Below are 21,999 nucleotides of genomic sequence, written 5' to 3'. Positions count from 1 at the left end.
AGTGCAGACTTTGCACAGACAGTGACCCAAGCCAGAAGTTGAACCCAGGTCCTTGGCACTGTGGGGCAGCAGTGCTATCCACTATGTCACCATGCTGCCTGAAGGATTTGATGAAATGAATGAACAGGATTAGGCCACAAAGGATATGGGCAGCAAAACTTGGATGAGCTCCAGCTTTTGAAGAGGGGAAGATGGTAGGTTGGGGGAGCTTGGAATAGTTGCATCTGGAGATACCAAAAGCAAGTGGGTTGAGGCAGGCAGCACGAGAGATTGGTGTGTTAAAGGTTGAAGTAATGTTAGATTTACTTTTTTTAAAAAAATGTCTGTTTAACCTAAGAGTTAATTTACAAAATTAGCCTGATAATACAGTTGATACTAAATGTTCAACATTGCAGTAAACATTTAACTCTGACTTTTACATTACTCCTAAATTAATAACTTTTAAAGATTGAAGGTGGCTTTTTAAAGGCAACTTGAGACGTTGCAAAGATTTCTAAACTGGGTTCATTTTGAAATGGAATCCAACACTTAGCAAGATTGATGTGAGTTAATGGTGCAGCACCAATCTCAAGATATTCTTTGAACTTGATTTTACGTAGATAATTACTAGTAATATGAACTTGCTACAATTTCATTGATGTGTTTCTTGGTGCAGGTTCCTGAATCATTGCTTAGTTGAGAGATGAGAGTGTGTGTTTTTATTAATAATCCTGTTGAGTGGTCTTAAGCACACACTGATATATTAAGAAAATGTTCCTGTCCTGTAGAAACAAATGACAGGGGAGCTTTTCTTCTGCCTCAGCTATCTTGGTGCTGACTGATAAAATTATCTTCGTAATTGAAATGAACAGCTGTCTATTTCTTTTCTTTCCATTCATCTAGGTGGTATCCTGAATTATGCATTGTAATATGCTAATATCCCTACCTTCTGCTTTGTAGGTGCAAGTTTTTCAGCCTGACTGAAATGCCTGATGACTACACGCTGGTATTAGACGAGGAGGGATTTAAAGGTACAAAGTTATTTTGCTTGAAAAAAGCACCTCTCTCTCTCTCTCTCTGTCTGTCTCTTTCCACAGTGTTGAACTTTTGTTCACCTGCCTCAAGTACAATGCTGTAGCAATCCTACAGTAGGGTATTGTATTTCAGATGACAATTAAACACAACAACAATGGATTTAATTTACTGTTGCAATATTTAGTACTAGTTAGTTTGGTTCCTCTATGCGTTATTTTAACAAGTTTGTTAACCTATCCTAGATAGCTGTATAATTTCCCATCCAGGACATTGATTAATGTGCTGCACTGTGCCCTGTTTTAATTCATTTGTTGACATATTTTAAATGGGTTAACAATTGCATTTATAATACAGGGAAATGTTTGCATGATGGCCAATCCAAGAATGAACAAAGTTTAAATAAGGATTTGTATAACACCTCAGTGAATTGCAAAGTGTAGTCAGTTAATTACTGTTTGGAGTGTGGTCCAGCATCATTTTGTTGAGCAACATGGCTATTAATTTCTAACACTAATGTCCTGCTGACCTTCGTGACATGATGAAGGACCAGCTAAACTGCTTGGATGTTGGTTGAGGACCTCGAGAGAACCACCTGCTCCTTTTCAATGTAGTATGCAATATTTTATATTTATTTGAATAGCTGGAAGAGGTCTTGGTTTAATGCCTTATCAGAAAGGTAGTACCTCCAACAATGAAGCAGAACATATTAGCATATTGAAGTGTTAGCCAGATGGTGTGCATGAATCCTAAAATTGGACTTGTGTGGAAGTTCCCACTAAGCTAAAGTTTCACTTTTAAACTCTATACTTAAATAGAGTGGTAAGGTCGATTTCTACAAAATGCATCCATGCAGCATCCATCTTAAAAGTCAGTCTGAAACAACATTATGCTAAAATATTTAATGTACTTTTTTTGGAATAAATGGGTGCTTTTCTAGTTGGCAGTTGGTGACTAGTGGCATTCCGCAGGGATTGGTGCTAGGGCCTCAACTGTTTACCATATACATAGACGATCTGGGGGAGGGGGCTGAGTGTAGGGGAACAAAGTTTGCTGATGACACGAAGATGAGTGGAAAAGCGAATTGCATGGAGGATGCGGAAAATCTGCAGAGAGATTTGGATAGGCTGAGTGAGTGAGCGAGGACCTGGCAGGTGGAATATAATGTTAGCAAATGTGAGGCTATCCACTTTGGAAGAAATAATAGTAAGATGGAATATTATTTAAATAGTGAAAAGCTGCAGCATGCTACTGTGCAGAGGGACCTGGGGGTCCTTGTGCATGAGTCGCAAAAAACTCAGTCTGCAGGTGCAGCAGGTGATCAAGAAGGCGAATGGAATGTTGGCCTTTATAGTGAGGGGGATAGAATATAAAAGCAGGGAGGTTTTGCTGCAACTGTACAGGGCACTGGTGAGGCTGCAACTGGAGTACCGTGTGCAGTTTTGGTCCCTGCATTTGCGTAAGGATATATTGGCCTTGGAGGGAGTACGGAGAAGGTTCATCAGGCTGATACCAGAGATGAGGGTTTTAGCTTATGAGGAGAGATTGAGTAGATTGGGCCTATACTTGTTGGAGTTTAGAAGGCTGAGGGGGGATCTTATAGACACGTACAAGATAATGAAGGGGGCTAGATAGGGTGGAGGTAGAGAGATTCTTTCCACTTAGAAACGAAACCGAACTAGAGGGCACAGCCTCGAAATAAGGCGGGGGGGGGGGTGCTGTTTAGAACAGAGTTGAGGAGGAACTTCTCCTCTCAGAGGGTGGTGAATCTCTGGAATTCTCTGCCCATTGAAGTGGTGGAGGCTACCTCATTGAATATGTTTAAGTCATGGGTAGATAGATTTCTGATTGGTAAGGGAATTAACGGTTATGGGAGCAGACAGGAAAGTGGAACTGATCCACTTCAGATCAGCCGTGATCTTATTGAATGGCAGGGCAAGGTCGAGGGGCTAGATGGCCTACTCCTCTGCTCCTATTTCTTATGTTCTTATGGATCGCTACTTGAGGGAAATAAACTTGTGGGACTCTGGGAGCAATGCGGGGGGAATGGGACTGATTGGATTGCTAAACAGCAATTTGATATAGACTCAATAGGCCGAATGGCTTCCTTTGTGCTGTGTTGACTCTGGAGTTCTGATGTTTTTGTTCTTTAATGAAATGCTGTTTCCTTATTCTTAAATCTTCCACTAAGATGAGAAAAGATCGGTCACTTGATCAAGCTGATTCCCTCTGCAGACTACAGATAACTTTGAATGTGTTTAATCTCCCAAGGAAATGTTCTGCAGCCTTTCTTCCAGATCCTTAAAATTAACTGAGCAAAAAATCAAGTACCTATTTACTTCTAAGCACTATGTTATTCATCCATGGCTCCTTGTTGTAGCATTTCTGAGGTGGCAACAGCTCAAGATCGATCATGTTCCTGTAGTCTAACTTTGATTGAAGGGCACTGGATTCTGTTCCTCGTCAGATATTTGTCCTGTTAGAAACATAGAACCCATTTGACCCATTGAGTCTGTGCTGATCACAATCCTACACAGGCCCAACCCCATTACCCTATGCATGTACCTTAGCTAGTGCCCCTGACATTAAGGGGTAATTTAGTATGGCCAATCACCTAACCCACACACCTTTGAAATTTGGGAGGAAACCCACGCCGACATGGTGAGAATGTGCAAACTCCACACAGACAGTGACCCAAGCCAGGAATCAAACCGGGTCTATGGTACTGTAAGGCAGCAGTGCTAACCATTGTTGTCCTGAAATATAACTTCATCAGTACTTCAACTATTATTAAGTTAGCATCACTGACTATAGGGTACAATACTTTCACTAGATCCCAATACGTGTGACAATAACAAATCAATTCAATACTTCCGTCCAAATAAATTCTCAAATTGTATTGCTTATCTCTTTTTCTAGTTCTATAAGATTCAACTATTCATTTGAAAGTTACAGAACTGACCAGCTCCAACTATTCTTTCTTGGAATTAACATTTAAACATGAACTTTGAGTTCACTGCTGTAAAGTTTTGGCACATACTGTACAGGTGAGCTGTTGGCCATGTGCACTGACCTTAATCATTGAAAATCTCTCACAGAACATGCATCTTTTTACATTGAAAAATCAGTGCAAAGCCCAGGTGTGTTATGCAATTGTTCTTTTTTGTAAAGCATCAAATTGTATTTTTTTTTAAGTATTGACAGCCTTGACACCAATTCAGATTTGATTTCTTTTAACTAAGGCTTTCTGTTTCTCACCTTCTCAGATGGTGCTGCCCTTCTTTGGAGGGTTGGATTGTTTTAAGCTCCATCACAGGAAGGACTTTTGGGTTGTGCAGGAAAGGGAGTCTGTTTTTAAAGAAGAGGAAATTTAGTTTCCTTTGCGATCTCATGTATTACAAAGCAATAGAGGCAAGAAGATGTTGGTTTCATCCCTGCTCTCCAGCAGATTGAGCACTGTGACTGGTATTATCTCCATAATATCTACACTTTGCTGTATTGGTGAGGAAACACAATGAGGGTCCGTTTTACCTGATGGTGGTATGTGTTGAAATGTGTGCACATATGGACACATTGGGTGGGATTTTACAGCCTCGCTCGAATGAGACCAGAATTTCCCACTGAGGTCAAAGGAGATTTCCATTGTCGGACCCTTGCCCACTCCGATTCCATGGCGGGTGAGGTGGTAAAGTTCCGGCCATTGTTTATGGTCTGTTTCTTGACTGAATGGCCTGCTTGCATTCTCTTGTCCAGCCTCACCCTCTATCTGGCTGAGTAAACTACTGGAGGGTTGCCAGCTGGAATGAATCCACACATCAGTTGGAATTTGCACCTTTTTGAAGAAAAGTGTTTGCTCAGTAGGGGAAATTAAAGAAACAAAATCTCACCAGTTTCTTCATATTGAAGAAAAATGTTCCCAGCAGTGATATTTCTCATTGTAATAACCTGAAGAATTCATTGAAGATTTGTAAAATGAGAAAATGTAGGTTAACACACACATTTCTTTGTGCCTCGAGTGGTGCTGGCAATGCCTCACCAGCCACCAGAATGGTTTTCCTGGAGGACCCCAAGAAGGAGAGAATCAATGGCAAGAAAATGGATGAAAGCATGAAAAGCTTCCAAATGAGCCTCTGTCAGTTCCCATGTATGGTGATTGTCCCTTTAAGGGCAACACAGCAGTGTAAGGGTCATGTGGCCTGGGTGAGCAATCGGGACTGAGGATATGGAATCACCCCATGGTGAGAGAGCCTCCCAGGCAGCAACATTATGGGAACTAGCTGCAGCCATGTGGCTGCTGTATATTTCTTATTAATAAAATACCTTTTGTGTTCATTAATGAAGTCTGTGAAAGTGCATCTTTACATCTGGTGATGAGGATAAATTATTCCAACACTGCTTCTGGCGTGACAGCTGTGAGCATTGTGTTTTAATCAATGTCTGAAAAAAAAGTACTCCCCAGAATGGGAGATCTCAACAGGGGGAGGTGGTGGTGTAATGGTATTGTCACTGAACTAGTCAATCAGAGACCCAGGTTCAAATTCCACCATGGCAGGTGGTGAAGTTTGAATTCAATAAAAATCTGAATTAAAACAAAAGTCTAAATGAAGACCATAATTGTCGTAAAAGCCCATCTGGTTCACTGATGTCCTTTTGGGGAAGGAAATCTGCCATCCTTACCTGGTCTGGCCTGCATGTGACTCCAGATCCACAGTTGTTCCTATACCAGGCAGAGAGTGCTAATTGAATTACATAGCATTACATACCAATTACATCCTGGCATCTCTAAGATGAAGATGCTTGCTAGGTGTTGTGTGGTGGCCTGGTACTGATGCTGACATTGAGGATCGAGTCAAGCACTGTCAGCATTGCCAACTGGAACAAAGATTGCCTGCTACAGCCTCACTGCACCCTTGGGAATGGCCTGGCCAGCCACGGATACAGGTCCATTTCTAGGCCCAATGTTTTTGCTCATGATTGATACACACTCTCTAAACAGATGGACATTTTTGAGGAGAGGATTGAAAGATTACGCCAATGGTTTTCAACTCATAGACTACCTGAAGTCAAGTGCTGAGTTTCATAACGTCACCATTTCAATGGTCCTAAATGAATCGGAACTTTGCCTTATTATCCAGCATCAGATGGACTAGTTGAGTCCAAACTTTCAAGTCATTGCCTCGAGAAACTGTCAGGAGGAACTTTGGTGACCAAAGCTCGCAATTCCTCCTTGGTTAGCGTACCACACCACGTGCAACAATCGGGGTTCTGCCAGCAAAACTGTTACTGAAACATTGCCTCAAAATTGACTGAGCCTCATGTTTCCAAATTTGCCAAGGAGGGTAGAAGCCAACCAAAATAATCAGAAAGCAAGCCATGATTCACCATCATTTGTGGTAAATTAAGTTGCGTATGTGTGAAACTTCGATAGTGGATTAAGTTGCATCCCCGAATTATTGTCCAAGACTGGACCACAGTTAGACCAAGTGGACATAGAGGGATGGATCATATATAAACATGGACCGAGTAGAGCGATGCTCCAGCGGTGTTGCCATCAAGAAAATATTTTTGAGCCCGTAAACACCAAAGTACCTGTGATTGACATAACTGATGCCTCCATGGAAGTAAATTGTGATGAGTCGCCTGTGCTACAATTGTGATGAGTCGCCCTTATTGCAGATACTGTTAATATTGATTCTGCAATAATGCAGACAACAGAACTCCATCACTCTAGAAGGAACAGAAAACCTCCTCAAATAGTTGAATTATAATTGTCCAACTCGTACATAAGTACTTTGTTAGTATTTAGGACTGAGTGAATTAGTTATTGTATGAAGGATTTAAGGTGGGAGGGAATTGATGATTGTCTCAGAGCAACACACAGTAAGGGTAACCTGGCCTGGGAAACTAAGCAAGCCTCCTGGGCAGAGACACTTTGGGTGCTAGCTACAGCTATGTGGCTGCTGTAAATTCTTATTAATAAATATCTTTTGTGTTAATTAATGAAGCTTGTGAAAGTGCATCTTAAGAACATTTTTTCTATGATGTCTCATTAAGAGTCTGAGGTGATGAGCATGTCAAAAATAAACTCATGCTGATTTTTTTTTTCTATGTATGAGTGTGCGGTCACTGCTGGTGTTCTGAATATAGGGAAGATTTGCATGTCACTGAAATTTAGAAGGTTTTTTTCACTATTGGTTTTCAAATGTCAGGACCTTCTGAAACCAGAAGATGCATAATTTATTGTCATGTATTCTGAGTGCAAGGAAGTTCAGATATTGGAGCAGTCTTCAAATTGTTAATTTAGACTTTAGAGTCACTACAGTACAGAAGGAGGGCATTCAGCCCATCGAGTATGTACTGACCACTATCCCACCCAGGCCTATTCCCATAACCCTCATTTTTCCCTGCTAATCCTCCTGACAGGGTCAATTTAGCATGGGTAATCAACCTAACCCACACATCTTTGAATTGTGGGAAGAAGTTGGAGCACCTGGAGGAAACCCACACAGATATGGGGAGAAAGTGCAAACTCCAAATGACAGTGACCCAGGCTGGAATTGAACCTGGGTCCCTGGCACTGAGAGGCAGCAATGCTAACCACAGCACCACCATTTAAGAACTTCTTATGAGGAATTAAACAGAAGGACATGGTGTTGACAAACTGATCAGTAAGTTTTTTTTTGCCATTTTGAAGGATGTAGTTGGGGTCAGGACCTCATTCAGTCAATGCTTTAGCACAAGAATAGAGATTGTGTTAACTGATGGAATGCTATTTTGTTGAATTAATAGTTGTACCAAGATACCTTTAACCATTTTAAAACAATCAAATTTGGCATCTGAAGGAGAGATAACAGATTTAATTAAGTCATTTTGGCTATGGCATCATCATTAGAATCCCTCTCTGGAACAGATTTGTCACTTTCATCTCTCCATCACATCTTCTATTTCATCCATTGAATTGAATATTTTGCATTTTTTAAAATAGTTTTGTAATCACTCTACCTGTAAACAGCAACACATTTTGCAGCCTATTGTACTTAACAACCATCACATCTAAAAATAGGATTGCTTTACGCAGTCACTTTGAATATTTAGCTCGTTCAAAGTGTTAACATTTTGGAATAAAACATCTCGCATTTTAATGATGTTGTCTTTCTTAGTCGAGTGTTTCAGATTTAAATTGGGATTGATGCACGCTTAATTAAAGGAATCAATTCTACAAAGAGACCTGATCAGTCAGCCTGTGAAGTTGGTAACAATAAGTCAAGATTTTCTGTTTTCAAATGTAATTTGAATTCTTCTTAAAAAAAAATCAGTACTAGTAGCTTGAATGATAGGCTGCAATGGAGAAAGTCAACGAGATGCAATTTCATTTTGTTAAGAAGCTGGACGTATTAACCGAGTACATACCCCAGCAGATATGTGACCATACGCCACCACTTCCTGAAATGTCTGATCAGTAGTAGACTTAATTTTAAACTATCTTAATAAAGGAAGTAGCAGATGCATTTACTAAAAAGGGTTTAAATCTGATCAAATGCTGCCAACTATCTCTGAAAATCCTTTTTATTTAACTGGACATAGTGTCATCAATGCCAGTGTGTGAGGGTCTACAGTTCCTAATTTAAACGAGAGGTTCCATGATTCTCCATGAATGTGACCGTTCTCACTGTGGCGATGTCTCGCATGCAGTGCCACAGTTTAGGAACTCTGCCACTCATTGCCATAATTAGAAATCCTAAATAGTGCAGTGCTCTCGAGGGGATCTGGGACCTCTGCACTGGCAACAACAGTGCGTCCTTTGCCAATTGGTTTGAAGAATCATTTGAACAGCGTAGAGTCTGAATCAGGAAGTATCAGTTAGGATATTTGATTCTTGTCAAATCAAGTACAAAATGCAGAGGAAAGATGATTCACTTTCTTTTTTTAACAAAAGCTGATATTCCGCAAAAATGAGACTTCACACTTATGAAAGTTAATTTTCAGTGCTGAACAAGTTGTCAGTAATTGAGATTTCAAAACTAAGCCATAAGAAAATTAATCACACTTGAATGGGCAAATGCTTCAGAATTTTTGTAAGTATCGTGAGGATCCATCACTTAATTATCCCCACTTTGCGTGTATTTGAATTCCTCTGAAGGAGCTGAGGAACCTGACCAGCAATTCCTGATTTCTGCAAGTTGCTGTTTGATTTACTCTTCAATAATGTGTGATAATAATTGCCCTGTTAAATGCAGGCAGTGGCCTTTCTGTAATGACTACTCTTTAAATCCATGTCAACTAGCTTCATTCTGGTTATGGTGTGGGGGGATTTTAGAGCATGACAATAACATTGATTCCACATAAAAAGTGCAATTTGTTGTGTGAATGATTCCACATGTGTACTGGTAGCTATTTGGGTAAATAATCGTCTTGTCCCAGCTTTCAGTATTATTGAATGATTTATTGGAGAAATATGAATCATGGTTTGTTGTTGAACAGGATTCTGATTTTTTTTTTTGTTTTATTAACTGCCAATTAGGATAATTGAGAAATATAATTTCTGGTAGAATCTCTTTATTAGACAGTCATTTACTAACTTGGGCATGATTACACTTGGAGTCCAGTGGACCACGGGAATCTAAGGGAATTAGATATCCTGTATTGCAGCTATTTCACTGGATGAAGTCCAAGTACAATGATTGGTGCACTACTTGCTTAACCCCTTTGACTCTTGGCTGAATTACAGATGAAAGTGTTCACATTCCAGCAGCTGTTGCATTCGTTTCCAAGGAAGTTTCTTATGGAAATACATATTGGCTTAAAGAAGCATCAATATTTGGACAAATTGAGTTCCCTAAAATGCTGACGCTTCAAGACTAACCCAAATTATGAACAGTATAAGCAAGTAGCTACATAGCTTTGTAATTATATCAACCATTCCTTCCCCCATGTTGGTGAAAACATACCGGAGCAACATTGAAACCTAAAGCGAGAAATCCAAATCTTAAAGATAAAAATATAGTGGTTTGCTTCTAAGCTCCCGTAGAAAATATTGACCTTTTTACAAAATGATGATGTTGCCTGTTCACTACAGGAACGGCTTATCCTTATAGAGCACCCTTGATCTTAGCTCACCCAACCTTATTTACCACTCTGTGTATTTGCATACCTGTATTGTAGAGCTAATTTAGACCATGCTGTATTCTGTATTAGTTTGACCTCGCATACTACTTTACTATTTTTTTAGTCTAGTATCTTTCCAATTGCTTTTTCACTTTCAATGTATCACTAGGAAGGAGAAACCAATTCTCACTCCCTGCCAAAGTAGTTGAATTCCTCCCCAACATCTCTTGCTTGTATGGTTGACCAGGGCAGGAGAAGCATCCTTGAGTTAGCACATGACACATTCTTCCATGGGAAGTGGGCGCATCACAGTGGGCGCAAGGCCAGCATTTGTTGCTCATCCTTAATTGCGATTGCGGGGGAGGGGGTTTTGTTACCCATTTGTTGGCAGCCTTCAATTCTGGCCTTGGATGACTGTGCAAACTCCTCATGTTCATTCTCTCCATGCCTGTGAGGGTTTCCTCCAAGCGCTCTGCTTGTGTCCCACATTCCAAAGATATATAGATTATGTGGATTTGCCATGCTACAAAATTGCCCCTTAGTTTCAGGGGGATTAGCAGGGTAAATAAGTAGGGTTATGGGGATAGGGCCTGGGTGGGATTGTGGTTGGTGCAGACTCGATGGGCCTTATGGCCTCCTTCTGCACTGATGATTCTGTTTCTTCCAAGTGCTCTGCCTGTGTCCCACATTCCAAAGGTATACAGATTATGTGGATTTGCCATGTTACAAAATTGCCCCTTTAGTTTCAGGGGGATTAGCAGGGTAAATAGTTGGGGATGGGGCCTGGCTGAGATTGAGCCGGCACAAACAACTATCAGTTGAATAGCCTCCTGCACTGTAGGAATTCTATGATTTTTAAGAGTCAACCATATTACCATGGATCTGCAGTTGCATTTAGGCCACACCTGGTAAGGCTGGCAGATGTTACCTTTTCTCATGCTGATGTACCACAGATGAGGATTGCCTCTCATTTGAATGTAAAATAAAAGTTTAAACCGAAATGATAAGAATTATGTAGATTTGAAAAGATCAACCCCATAAAACTGTTAAATGATTGTGATTTTTTTTTTAAGCCATTGCTTAACCTTGTAAATAAGCCAACTTTCTTTGACCTATAACACGGACCTTTAGTGAAACTACAGCAATACTTGTTTAACTGAACGCTATTGGTTCTTAACCTTGCCTTCATCAGAAGACTGTTAATTGGCTTTGGCATCCTGTGGTTTTATTCTGTTAAGTTTTAGCTAAAGGGACAGGACCTTTGGTATAGTTTGTTACTGATGCAAGACATAGTTTTGTAGAACAGTGTCTGAGTACACGGAATTTGAACAACTTGTGTTTATAAATGGGAAAAAAAACAGTGCAATGTCAGCCAATGATCCTGTGTTGTAGGTGAATAATTTTTTTTTGTTCTAATTTTGAGGATTATTTTTTATTCATCCATAGAATGTGGGTGTTGCTGACATGGACAGGAATTATTGCCCAACTCTAGTTGCCCTTTTGAAGGTGGTGGTGAGCTGTAGCCTGTGTGATGTGGGTATTCTATGCTATTTGGGCAGTATGGTGACACAGTGGTTAGCACTGCAGGCCCCCCCCCCCCACCTCCCCCCAGGGCCAGGGACCTGGGTTCGATTCCTGGTTTGGATCACTGTCTTTTGATGTCCGCATGTTCTCCTCATGTCTGCATGGGTTTCCTTCAGGTGCTCCGGTTTCCTCCCACAGTCCAAAAAGCATGCTGGTTAGGTGCACTGGCCATGCTAAATTCTCCCTCAGTGTACCTGAGCAGGCGCTGGTGTGTGGAGACTAGGGGATTTTCACAGTAACTTCATTGCAGTGTTAATGTAAGCCTACTTGTGACAGTAATAAATGCACTTTAAAACTTTAAACTTGTTGTGGAGTTCGGTAGGGAGTTCCAGGATATTGACCCAGCAATGATGGGGGAAGATGATCTATCTATTTGGTGCCACGAGGAATTGACTTTTCTCTCAGACTCCTAATTCAGTACAATCTTGAGTCTGATTTTCATTTTTGTTCAAAACGGGAGCATTAACTATTCTCTCATTCAGGTTTTCCTGTATGATCTTAACTAATACTACTTTAATTGTTGGCCCTCTACATAAATCTTCTGCATGAAAGATTTGGAATACGCTTCTACTAATGTTGAAGTTTAATCTTTAAAGGGAAGTTTGAAAGTATTTATCCATACACCTGCAGTTCACTTCACATTTTCAATTTTCCCCCATTTCTGAAATGCCCGATGTCTTAATGTAAAAAGATGCTATTGGAGGAGGATTGACAATGGTACATACCTGACTGAGGTCATTTGGTTTCAGCTTTCACAGTAAAACAAACTGATTTATTTAAAGTCCTGAAACACAGTGCAGTGAAAAGGACGCTAAATCTTTTAGTTGCTTGTGGCAATGGCCTTGATTGTAAACATATTTCACAGTGGTTCAGTTTTCTTCGTTGACATTTTGGGTTTTGTGGGGTTGCAGGCTTTTTGAAGCCTTTTCAGCTTTTTAATTTCTGGAAATTGGCTCTCAAACAGTGATGGGCAAGCCAGGCTAGTGAGTGGGCTGTGTGAATGGTCCTCCTTCACCTTGGTGGACTGCATCGTTGAAATCAGGCTTATTTGCCAGCTATGACTACAGGAATAAGATTGAATACATACTGAATATTTCATAAGTTATGGAAAATATCTAACCATTTAGAATTTATTAACTTCAAATGGTACAAACAAAATAAATATTTGCACTTTGGACACAAATGGAGCGCATGGCTCTCACAGTCAATGCTGTGTGCAATCATATACACCTCACTTCACTTGTCCTTGCTTTATGTGCGTATTAATTCAGTCATACCAGTAGAAAAATATCTATGCAGACGGAAATCAGCTGAATGTGGCAACCCTGCATGTAAAGTTTATTTATTGGTCACAAGTAAAGCTTACATTAACACTACAATGAAGCTACTGCGAAATTCCCCTAGTTGCCACACTCTGGAGCCTGTTTGGGTCAAAGCACACACAGGCAATGATCAACAAAATGTCCCACAGGCTGCATGTGGCCCTGGGTCTCGGGGTTGCCCGCCAATGTTCTAGAATAGTGGCATCTGAAGGAGCCAAACTTATTTTTTAATGTTGTAATTGATTGCTGCAGTATAAGCTTTCTCATTTCCTTCTTACTTCATTGGCACTGAGATATATTAAACAGCAAGTGTTTGTTATAACATATCCTTTTATTTTGTAGAAAATTCTCAACCTAGTCATTGTTGAGGTGGCCGAGTTGCAAATATAATCTTGCCTATCCCTGTGTTTTTGATTTATATTTCTTCTGTTTCCCATTGGCGCTTGCGCACTGATTTCTGCATGACTGAAAGATGCATAGATTATTTGATGTGTGAACAGCTGTGCTATTATTTTGTGAAACTATGTTTGGGCATACTGTGCATTAAGGTGCATCAACATTTGTAAAGTTGCCTGAATAACATTCCTAATTGGACATGCTCTTCAGAGTTAACAGAAATTTAACCTGTGTTAGTTTGACATTCCTCATTCTGTGTGGACATTAGCGAACAATAGTGTGTTATCACTCCTTCAGCCTTCATGATGCTACGTAAAAATGATTTGTGGTTGGATTTTATCACAATTTTCTTGTCCGAAACAAAATACTTCTCGGTTGCACATTTACTTCTTGCCACAAGGAGAAAAGGGAGTCACCAGCATGAACTGGTCCTTAAAAGGTCAGTGTGCATTTGGTGGCATTAATGAAATGTATAGAAAGTTGATGAAATTTGCCAACTTCGTTTCCAAAAAAAATCGTTTGCAATTTTCCCACAAAATGCTGTTTCTCAATAACAGAAGACTGAGTGTTCTGTGCAGCAGTAATGTAGGCTTCCCTTGATGCAGAGGATTTGCCAAAATGCTGTTTAAAAACAAAGTAATGATATGAATAATGAAACTCAACCACAAATCACTCTTATGCAGCATCATGAAGGCCAAAAGAGTGATAAACGACTATTGTTTGCTAATAAATGCAAATTCGCTTCTTTGGAGGCAATTGGGTTTTCTTTTAATATTAGCTTCTGCGCACTCATTGAGTACAGTGATTGTTGCACTTAATATGTACCATGCTTCATTTCAAAATGCTTGATCCTGTTCTTTTAACTGGAGGGGGCGTTGAGGGAAATGTGTGTTCTCTACCAATTAAACCATGCATACCACACATAGATCCAGATTACTTGAATAGTGGATAGCCAGAAGCTTTTTTCCAGGATGAAAGAGTCAATTACTAGGGGGCACAGGTTTAAGGTGCGAGGGGCAAGGTTTAAAGGAGATGTACAAGGTAGTTTTTTTTTACAGAGGGTGGTGGGTGCCTGGAACTCTCTGCCAGGGGAGGTAGCGGAAGCAGATATGATAGTGACTTTTAAGGGGTGTCTTGACAAATACATGAACAGGATGGAAATAGAGGGATATGGTCCCAGGAAAGGTAGGGGGTTTTAGATCAGACAGGCAGCATGGTCGGTGCAGGCTTGGAGGGCTGAAGGACCTGTTTCTGTGTTGTAATTTGCTTTACTTGAAAGAAAACCAATTTAGAAGAAAAAAATGCTGTATGCGGCTGGAGACTGACCTGTCGTCATATATCTATCCTGAATATTTACCAGGCTGCTGTCATTTCTCCAGCTTCTAACACCATAGCAGTATGTCACTGGCTTCGTTAAATGGTTGCCAAGATGTGCCGATTTGAACTGTTGGTGCTGTGGGAAATGAAGTGTGGGTCATTTATTGAATTTCTGAGATTAATGCCGTCACAGCAAGTGTCAGCCGTGTGATTGTGAACAAGCCTCGTTTTATCCAGCACTGAGTGTTTGCTTCACGTAGGAATGGCGGGGGAGTTGGACACCTGAGATCTGTGGCCCTCTGCCAGAAATTACTTTTTTTTTGACACATTTATTGCATCTTTAACACTGGCTTGAAATGGTTTTTTTATCAGGATTGATTAGAAGTGTTGGGTATGAAAGTAAAGAAAGTCACAAGAGACTTAACACTGCGAGTTCTTCGAGCTTCAGGCTGATTTGGAATCTATTCTATGTACTTGTCTAGTGGGCATAAAACCTACTTCTGTAAAATGTAGCACTTCTTGAAAAGTGAGAAATTTAAAATGTGAACGTTTCTAATTTTGAGTGTGGAGGGAATAGATGGTGGTAGAAGGTGTTTAAAGTTTGATGCTTTGTGTGACCACGTGAGGAGTGCTATTTTCGAGCAAACTGTGAGCAATTTGGAAGTTGAAGGGGTGAAGGTTGACTGCGTTCATTTGTACCCAACCATGGTGGTACGAAGCACAATTCCTGCCTCTTTTCTTGCCTGTAGAATATTGAGAACCGCCTTCTCCTCCCCCCACCCTGAGGCCAGTTTTCACTTTGGGCAAAGTAGAAAGGGCCCCTAAAAGAAGTGTCTTTTTTTAACTGTTGCTTTAATTCCAATGATGGGCTTTGCTGCCACATGTGAATCACCTGCCTGTTTTAGACACAAGGCCCCTTTATAAATGTGAAAATTGGGGGGGGGGCTGTGACACCATTTGGACACCTTTTAGGAGAGAATTAATTGGAGTGAGCGATTTATTGTGTAATCAATTCCATGGATGATAGAAAAGAGGCCCAGCAATGGTATGTTTGTGGGATTGGAGGAATGTGAGTACTTCTGCAGGCTCTATGACAATTCAGGTGTCTGCATTCCATCCTCATGGTGATTGTGATTATATCATCTCTTTTTCTTTTCGCTCATGTTCACTCTCTCACCTCTCTCTGCCGCCCACTGTCTCCTTGCTGATCCTCAGCACTTTCCACTTCAGCGCCCCACAACTTTCTTTTCCAATGCAGCCGAAATCACGGCCTCAAAAATCCCAGCAGCCTCATTGCCACCTGCCAGTTGGACAATTGGCATGTTACACTGGACAGCCGCCTCCAACTCAGTCACACCTGCTGCCCCGTTTGAAATAATGTATGGACCCTGCCTTTCCCCATTCGCAGCAAATTGGCCTAGTATCCCATTGCATGTCAGCCATAGCTCAATGGCCACACCCTAACCTGTGGTTTCAAGCCCCATTTCATAAAGTGCAATCTTTGGATGCCGTACTGAGGGGAGTGTTGCATTGTTGAAGATTCTGTCTGTTTGAGATGTGTAATGTTTGCCTTCTCAAGTTACGTGGCAGAACATCTGGCAGTATTTGAAGAAAAGCAAGACATCCAGGCTTTATCCCTCAAACTAAGACTTTAAAAGCAGATGACCTTTCCACTTACTTCATTGCTGCATGTGGGGCCTGGCTATGTACAAATTGGCTGCCATGTTTCCTGTTACAACAAATGATGGCACCACAAAATTATTTACCTGACTATAAAGCATCTCAGGACATCCTGAGCTAGTGGAAGACACTAAGCTTTGACTTCTAGATGCCAAAAACATGGCATCCTTGCATTGTTAGGAAGTAATACAGTTAGCCTAGGCAATAGGTGGCACATGGACCGCAGTGGCTCAAGAAGGCTTACCACCACCTCTAGGGCAATTAGGGATGGGCAATAAATGCTTGCCTAGCTAGTGATGCCGATGTCACGTGAAAGACTTTTAAAATGAAAATATTTCCTTTTTCCTCCTTTTCTTCTCCCCAGTGCATTTTATTTTGACCGTGGGCTTTGTGTTGCTTGCACAAAGGCTCCACACTGTTAATTTTAATAAAACCAGTTTGTTGAAAACTTTTAAGGAAAACGCAAACTACGGGCATCACATAGCATCATGGAATGCTTGCAACACAGGAGGCTACTTGGCCCATTGTATCTGTGCTGGCTCCCAATCAACAACTTATCTAGTCCCACTCCTCTGTCTATCCTTGCACATTCCCCTTTTTGTAATTATCTAATTTTCTATTGGCTCTGCCTCACCACACACTCAGTGATCCCAACTGCTTGGGTGTGAGGAGGTTTTCCATCGTGTCATTGTTACCTTTCTTAAATCAGCATCACCTGGTTCTCAAATCCTTCCGCCAATAGAAGTTTCTCCCAAGTTTACCCAGACCCTTTCCATGATGAAGGCCAATTGTCCTCTTCTCCAAGGAGAACGGCCTCAGCTTCTCCAGTCAATCCATTTAAGTTCCTCATCTCAAGGGCCAACCATTCTTGTGAATCTTTTCTGCACCCACTCTAATACTGCCATAGCCTTTCTAGAATGTGGTGCCTAGAACTGGGTGTAATGTAGTGTTGGCCTTGATTTTTGTGCTTGAATCCTGGAGTGGGAAGCTTGTGTCTTAGGAATGAGTGTGCTGCCAATAGGGCCATGGCAGCCACTCAATATGGAATATATATACAAAGGCAACTTGAGCCTTCCAATTCTACACAAATACTTTTACAACTTTAAATGGCAGTTAAGAATCAGGTCTATCAGTTTGACGAGGGAGCGAAAGCAAAGGAAAACCAAAGGGAGAGTTTTCATGGTCAGTGAAAACTTCCCATTAAAACTGCACTATATGCAGCTTTGATAGCCTCCCCTCCATCCTCACTCGTTCAAATTAAAAAAGGAAAAGAATACTGCAAAGTCAGCATTTACCAGCTGAATAAGGGATAACAAGTTCAAGGTCCTCCGATGCAAGATTGTAATCTCAAGTAGAGTTGATCTGTATCTGGGTGGTCATATATTCCATGCTGTATAATTTTTCTGTTTTAGTGGCAACCTGCAGAGTGCAGTAAATCCTGGTTATCAGGTCATTATGTTGTAAATCCTAGTGGTTGTTGTAAAGATAAAAGCCATTTTATAATAGCAGTGCACGGTATGTATATCAGTGGGTCATCTGCTACTTATCACATTTAGGTTACAAAACAGTTTAAAAGACAACCTGTTTTACATCATCTTTATTGCTCCTAACAGAATTTGTTGTGGATGTTGACTCCTGGTGTTCTTGAACTTTTCGCAATGTAGGCTTTCTGTAAGGATTTGGATGCTATTAAAATACATGCTTGCTCAAACCTTTTTGTCCTCTTTCTTCCCTTAACTCCATCCAGTATTTTTGTGCCAATCCAAATAAGATGATATAAATAAATGTGTCTTTTGAGCTGTGGGTGAATGGGAGGATTGTTAATTACAATAGAAAGATCTTCTTCTTCGGAGCTTATTTGAATGTGAATGTTTGTGCTTGCCTTTTAAAAGGCATTGTTGCATTGGGCAATAAATTGGCTGCTTTAGTGCCGTGGAATTTTGCCACCCTGGAGCTGAGTTGAAACTTCTTTAACTCTTTTCACTTGCGACGCTGGCATTAGGCAGAGTGAGGAAACATTCATCCTCGTAGGGAGAGCAGCATTTATATCTGGTGCTGGATACCTGAAGATATATTCTACCCACTTCAAAGAACAAAGAAAAGTACAGCACAGGAACAGGCCTGTCAGCGCTCCAAGTCTGTGCTGATCACGATGCCTGCCTAAACTAAAATCATATGCACTTAAGGAGTCTGTATTCTTCCATTCCATCCTATTCATGTATTCATCTAATTGCCCCTTTAAATGCCGCTATTATACCTGCTCCCATCACCTCCCCGGGCAGTGCATTCCAGACATTCACCACCCTCTGTGTAAAACAAAAAAACTTGCCTTGCACATCCCCTCTAAACTTTTCCCCACGCACCGTAAACCTACGTCCCCTAGTAGTTGACTTTTCTACCCGAGGGAAGAGCACCTGACTACCCACTCTGTTCATGCCACTCATAATGTTGTAAACCTCTATCACCCCTCAAACTCTGTCATTCCAGTGAGAATAAACGGAGTTTATCCAACATCTCCTCATAGCTTATACCCTCCAGACCAGGCAACATCCTGGTAAACTCTTCTGTACCTTCTCTGCTCCCTTACAGCATTTTATTTAACTTTTTTCTAGCCAGCTCTCAGTAGAGCTTCATTTAAAACTCTCCTCCTAACCCTCCCCCCAACTATTTATGTTAAGTTCTATATTTAGGATTCAAATGTATTTATTACACCCACTTCAAGACCAAATTTTGCACTTGAGCAAAATTGTTGCATGAACTCCATTAAGGACATTGCCAGCCAGTTTTGGCATTGCTCCCACTTTTGGTATTTTTTTTGAACAATTGTTTGTTTGCTGAGATGGAACCTCAAGGAGTGGCATGACTGTACTTGGATGCAAGTGTCACTGGCAAGGATAAAATTTAATATTGATCCCTATTGTCCTTAATAAAGTGGTGATGTGCTACCTTCTCGAACCACCGCAGTCTATGTGGTGTAGGTTCGCTTACAGTGCTGTCGGGGAGGTAGCTCCAGATTTTTAATGTTGCGATAGTGATGGAATGATGATATATTTCCAAGTGTGGATGGTATTCTTGTGTGTTTGCTGTTCTAGTTTGTAGAGGTCAAGGGTTTGAAAGATGCGATTGAAGGAGCCTTGGTGAGTTGCTGTAGCAGGTTTTGTAGATAGAACAATAATGACGGATGCAATGTCTCTGCTTAAGTGACAGCTTTGCTGGCGTTACTTAGCTCTAAACTTAAACGACCTTCTGGGTACGTAGTTTAGTGTTGCAAATCAAAAGGACAGGGGTCGACTCAAATTCTCTGAAACAAACTTTAACTTTTATTTATTTAACACTTCTTAGGTGTCAAACTCACATCAGATGCAACACGGATACTATCTATTTGTGACATAGATTTTCCATGTGGTTCTTTGTCTTCTCTGAATATTTCTTTCTGGGTACTCTTGTGATGGTTAATCTCTAAGTTATGGCTGAAACATATGCCTTTATCCTAAGCCTCTCTGATTGTTCCGGAAAGTTCTCTGGCACTCAGCCAATGGTGTAACCGGAAGCCAATCACATTTCTCGACCAGGCCAATGGAGTTACCCACAGACAGCTCCGTAATGCTTAGTTGAAATGGCATATCGGTCTCATAGCCTCAACCCATATGTGGTGTGGCCCTGCTGTGTCTAGCTTAGTTCAAACAAGTATCCTTATTTGGTCAACACAGGAGGTGTCAGGTCTCAGCTTGCAGAAACTTTATGATCTGCATCTGTTTTTAATTCTAACTTGACCAAAATCCCAGCAGACTTGACTCTTACTGTCACAATTATTGTTGTTGTTATTGTCATCATTCTCCTATCCACAGTTCCTCCTGATCCTGGAACATAAAGCGAAATGGATCACAGACTACGACCAAACTCTCTCAACCAGGTAGCATCAGAATTCGGTTAAACTATTAACATACAACAGATATTACATTTACAATGAACAGAACTCTTCTTTATGTAACAGAAATTCCATATTCAACTGTTGTGTTATCCCCCTTTTCCATCTTACAAACTAAACTGTAGACAACACCAAATAAATTAAAGTATGTAAGATTAATATGGAGACATGATGAATCCATGGATGAATTTGTACATTCGCACCCCTAAACCAAATATTATTAAATTTCCTCATCAGTTCTCTTAAGTTTCTTGTTAAACCTGTACATGCTATTGCCTTAATTTCTAGTTTCTGAATAATTTTCTGAAAATATCCCTCAACTCTTCAATGACATTAGTTGTAACTCATTATCTAATGTGTACATCAGTGAGGTCAATTTGTCCCATCCTTGCTGAAACAGCAGATAGTGATGGATAGGGCAGATTTCTGTACTGTAATGTCTCTCTACTTCATCAGCATGTACACAGTATCTTCCATTTCCTATATATCCTACTTTTACATATATCCATTCACTTCTCTCTATCTCCCAAGTACAACTAACCTCCTTTTCCGTTTCTAAATCCATATTTAGTTCTGTCAGCCTCATAGAATAGGGACATATTATTAACTGGTTGGGTTTTGAACATTGCTTTGATCCAGATCCTATCAGTACTCCATTGCTTTATATACCATACTGCAGAATCCCTTTTTCGTCACAGCTATCACTATAAATCTAAATTCCCGATAGTCACAGCTCAAAAGTCTGACTCCTATTAGCATACACGTGCTATGTTATTTTGAGGTTCAGTGTATAAGCAAGAAGTAACTCTAGTGATTTTTATACCAGTTTAACAAATTGTAGAGGAAACTCCCCCATTTATCTCATCAACTCTCTTTTACCTTTCATTTAGTTAATGCATAGGGTGATTTGCACAAATGGTTTACTTTATTCTTCTAAGGGTTTTGACTTCCATAACATCAGATAACTTGATAATAAGGAAGTCCTACCATCTGTTGCAATGTCATTGACACTCCCCAGATTTAACACTATCGTTTCACTTACAGATCACCTTATTCATAAACACTTGAGAGCCCTTATCCTTTCACAGAAGGTTGGGAGTAATAACTTATCAGAATTTAGGTACATTGAATCAAAACAGATTTTACATGTTCACGTGCATTACCTTCTATTAGCATACTTAATATAGGTAGCACGCAAAAATAATATTACTTTAAAAGCTATTCTAGATTCAAATAGTGAAACCATGAACTGAGAATATGTTTCAATTTATCTCTCTTCAACAACAAAAGAAAAGCTTATATTTTTGAAAAACAAAACCCATATAGATTCTCGTACCCTTTATTTGTCCAAAAACTAAAATGTATTTATCTCAAAATTTAGGTAACATATTTATGAGTTACCTATGCTGTGCACTTACTTAAATTTTCTGACATTTAATTGATTGAATAAATTAATGCCTACAATTATCTGCAACCAACCTCTTTAATTTAAGAGGTAACAGGAAAAAATCTGAATGAGTTAAACTCTTCCACCAAGGCAGAGCATTTTACAATCTTGAAGCTGCTAGACTAGTTTATCTGTGATTCACAATCTACCTATTTAAAAACAAAACACAAAAAATACATTTTGCCTTAAAGCTAAATGAGGTAATTTGG

The 21,999-nt window shown here is 40.2% G+C and overlaps 1 protein-coding gene across 2 annotated transcripts in view; it reads left to right on the top strand.

Moving 5' to 3' along the window:
- Window positions 1-21,999, top strand: part of LOC145355829 (cytosolic arginine sensor for mTORC1 subunit 2-like) — a 57,512-nt gene that overhangs the window by 8,662 nt on the left and 26,851 nt on the right. For both annotated transcript variants that reach the window (XM_080208235.1, XM_080208236.1), the window contains exon 2: window positions 940-1,010. In XM_080208235.1, the coding sequence (XP_080064361.1) occupies window positions 940-1,010 (71 nt within the window). The remainder of the gene's footprint in view (window positions 1-939; window positions 1,011-21,999) is intronic.

Source organism: Carcharhinus amblyrhynchos, chromosome 20 (assembly GCF_965287045.1).
Source record: "Carcharhinus amblyrhynchos chromosome 20, sCarAmb.v2.hapA, whole genome shotgun sequence".
In the NCBI taxonomy this organism is placed as follows: domain Eukaryota; kingdom Metazoa; phylum Chordata; class Chondrichthyes; order Carcharhiniformes; family Carcharhinidae; genus Carcharhinus; species Carcharhinus amblyrhynchos.
The sequence above is the reverse complement of the archived record's forward strand: the minus strand, read 5'-3'. Positions and strand labels throughout refer to the sequence as shown.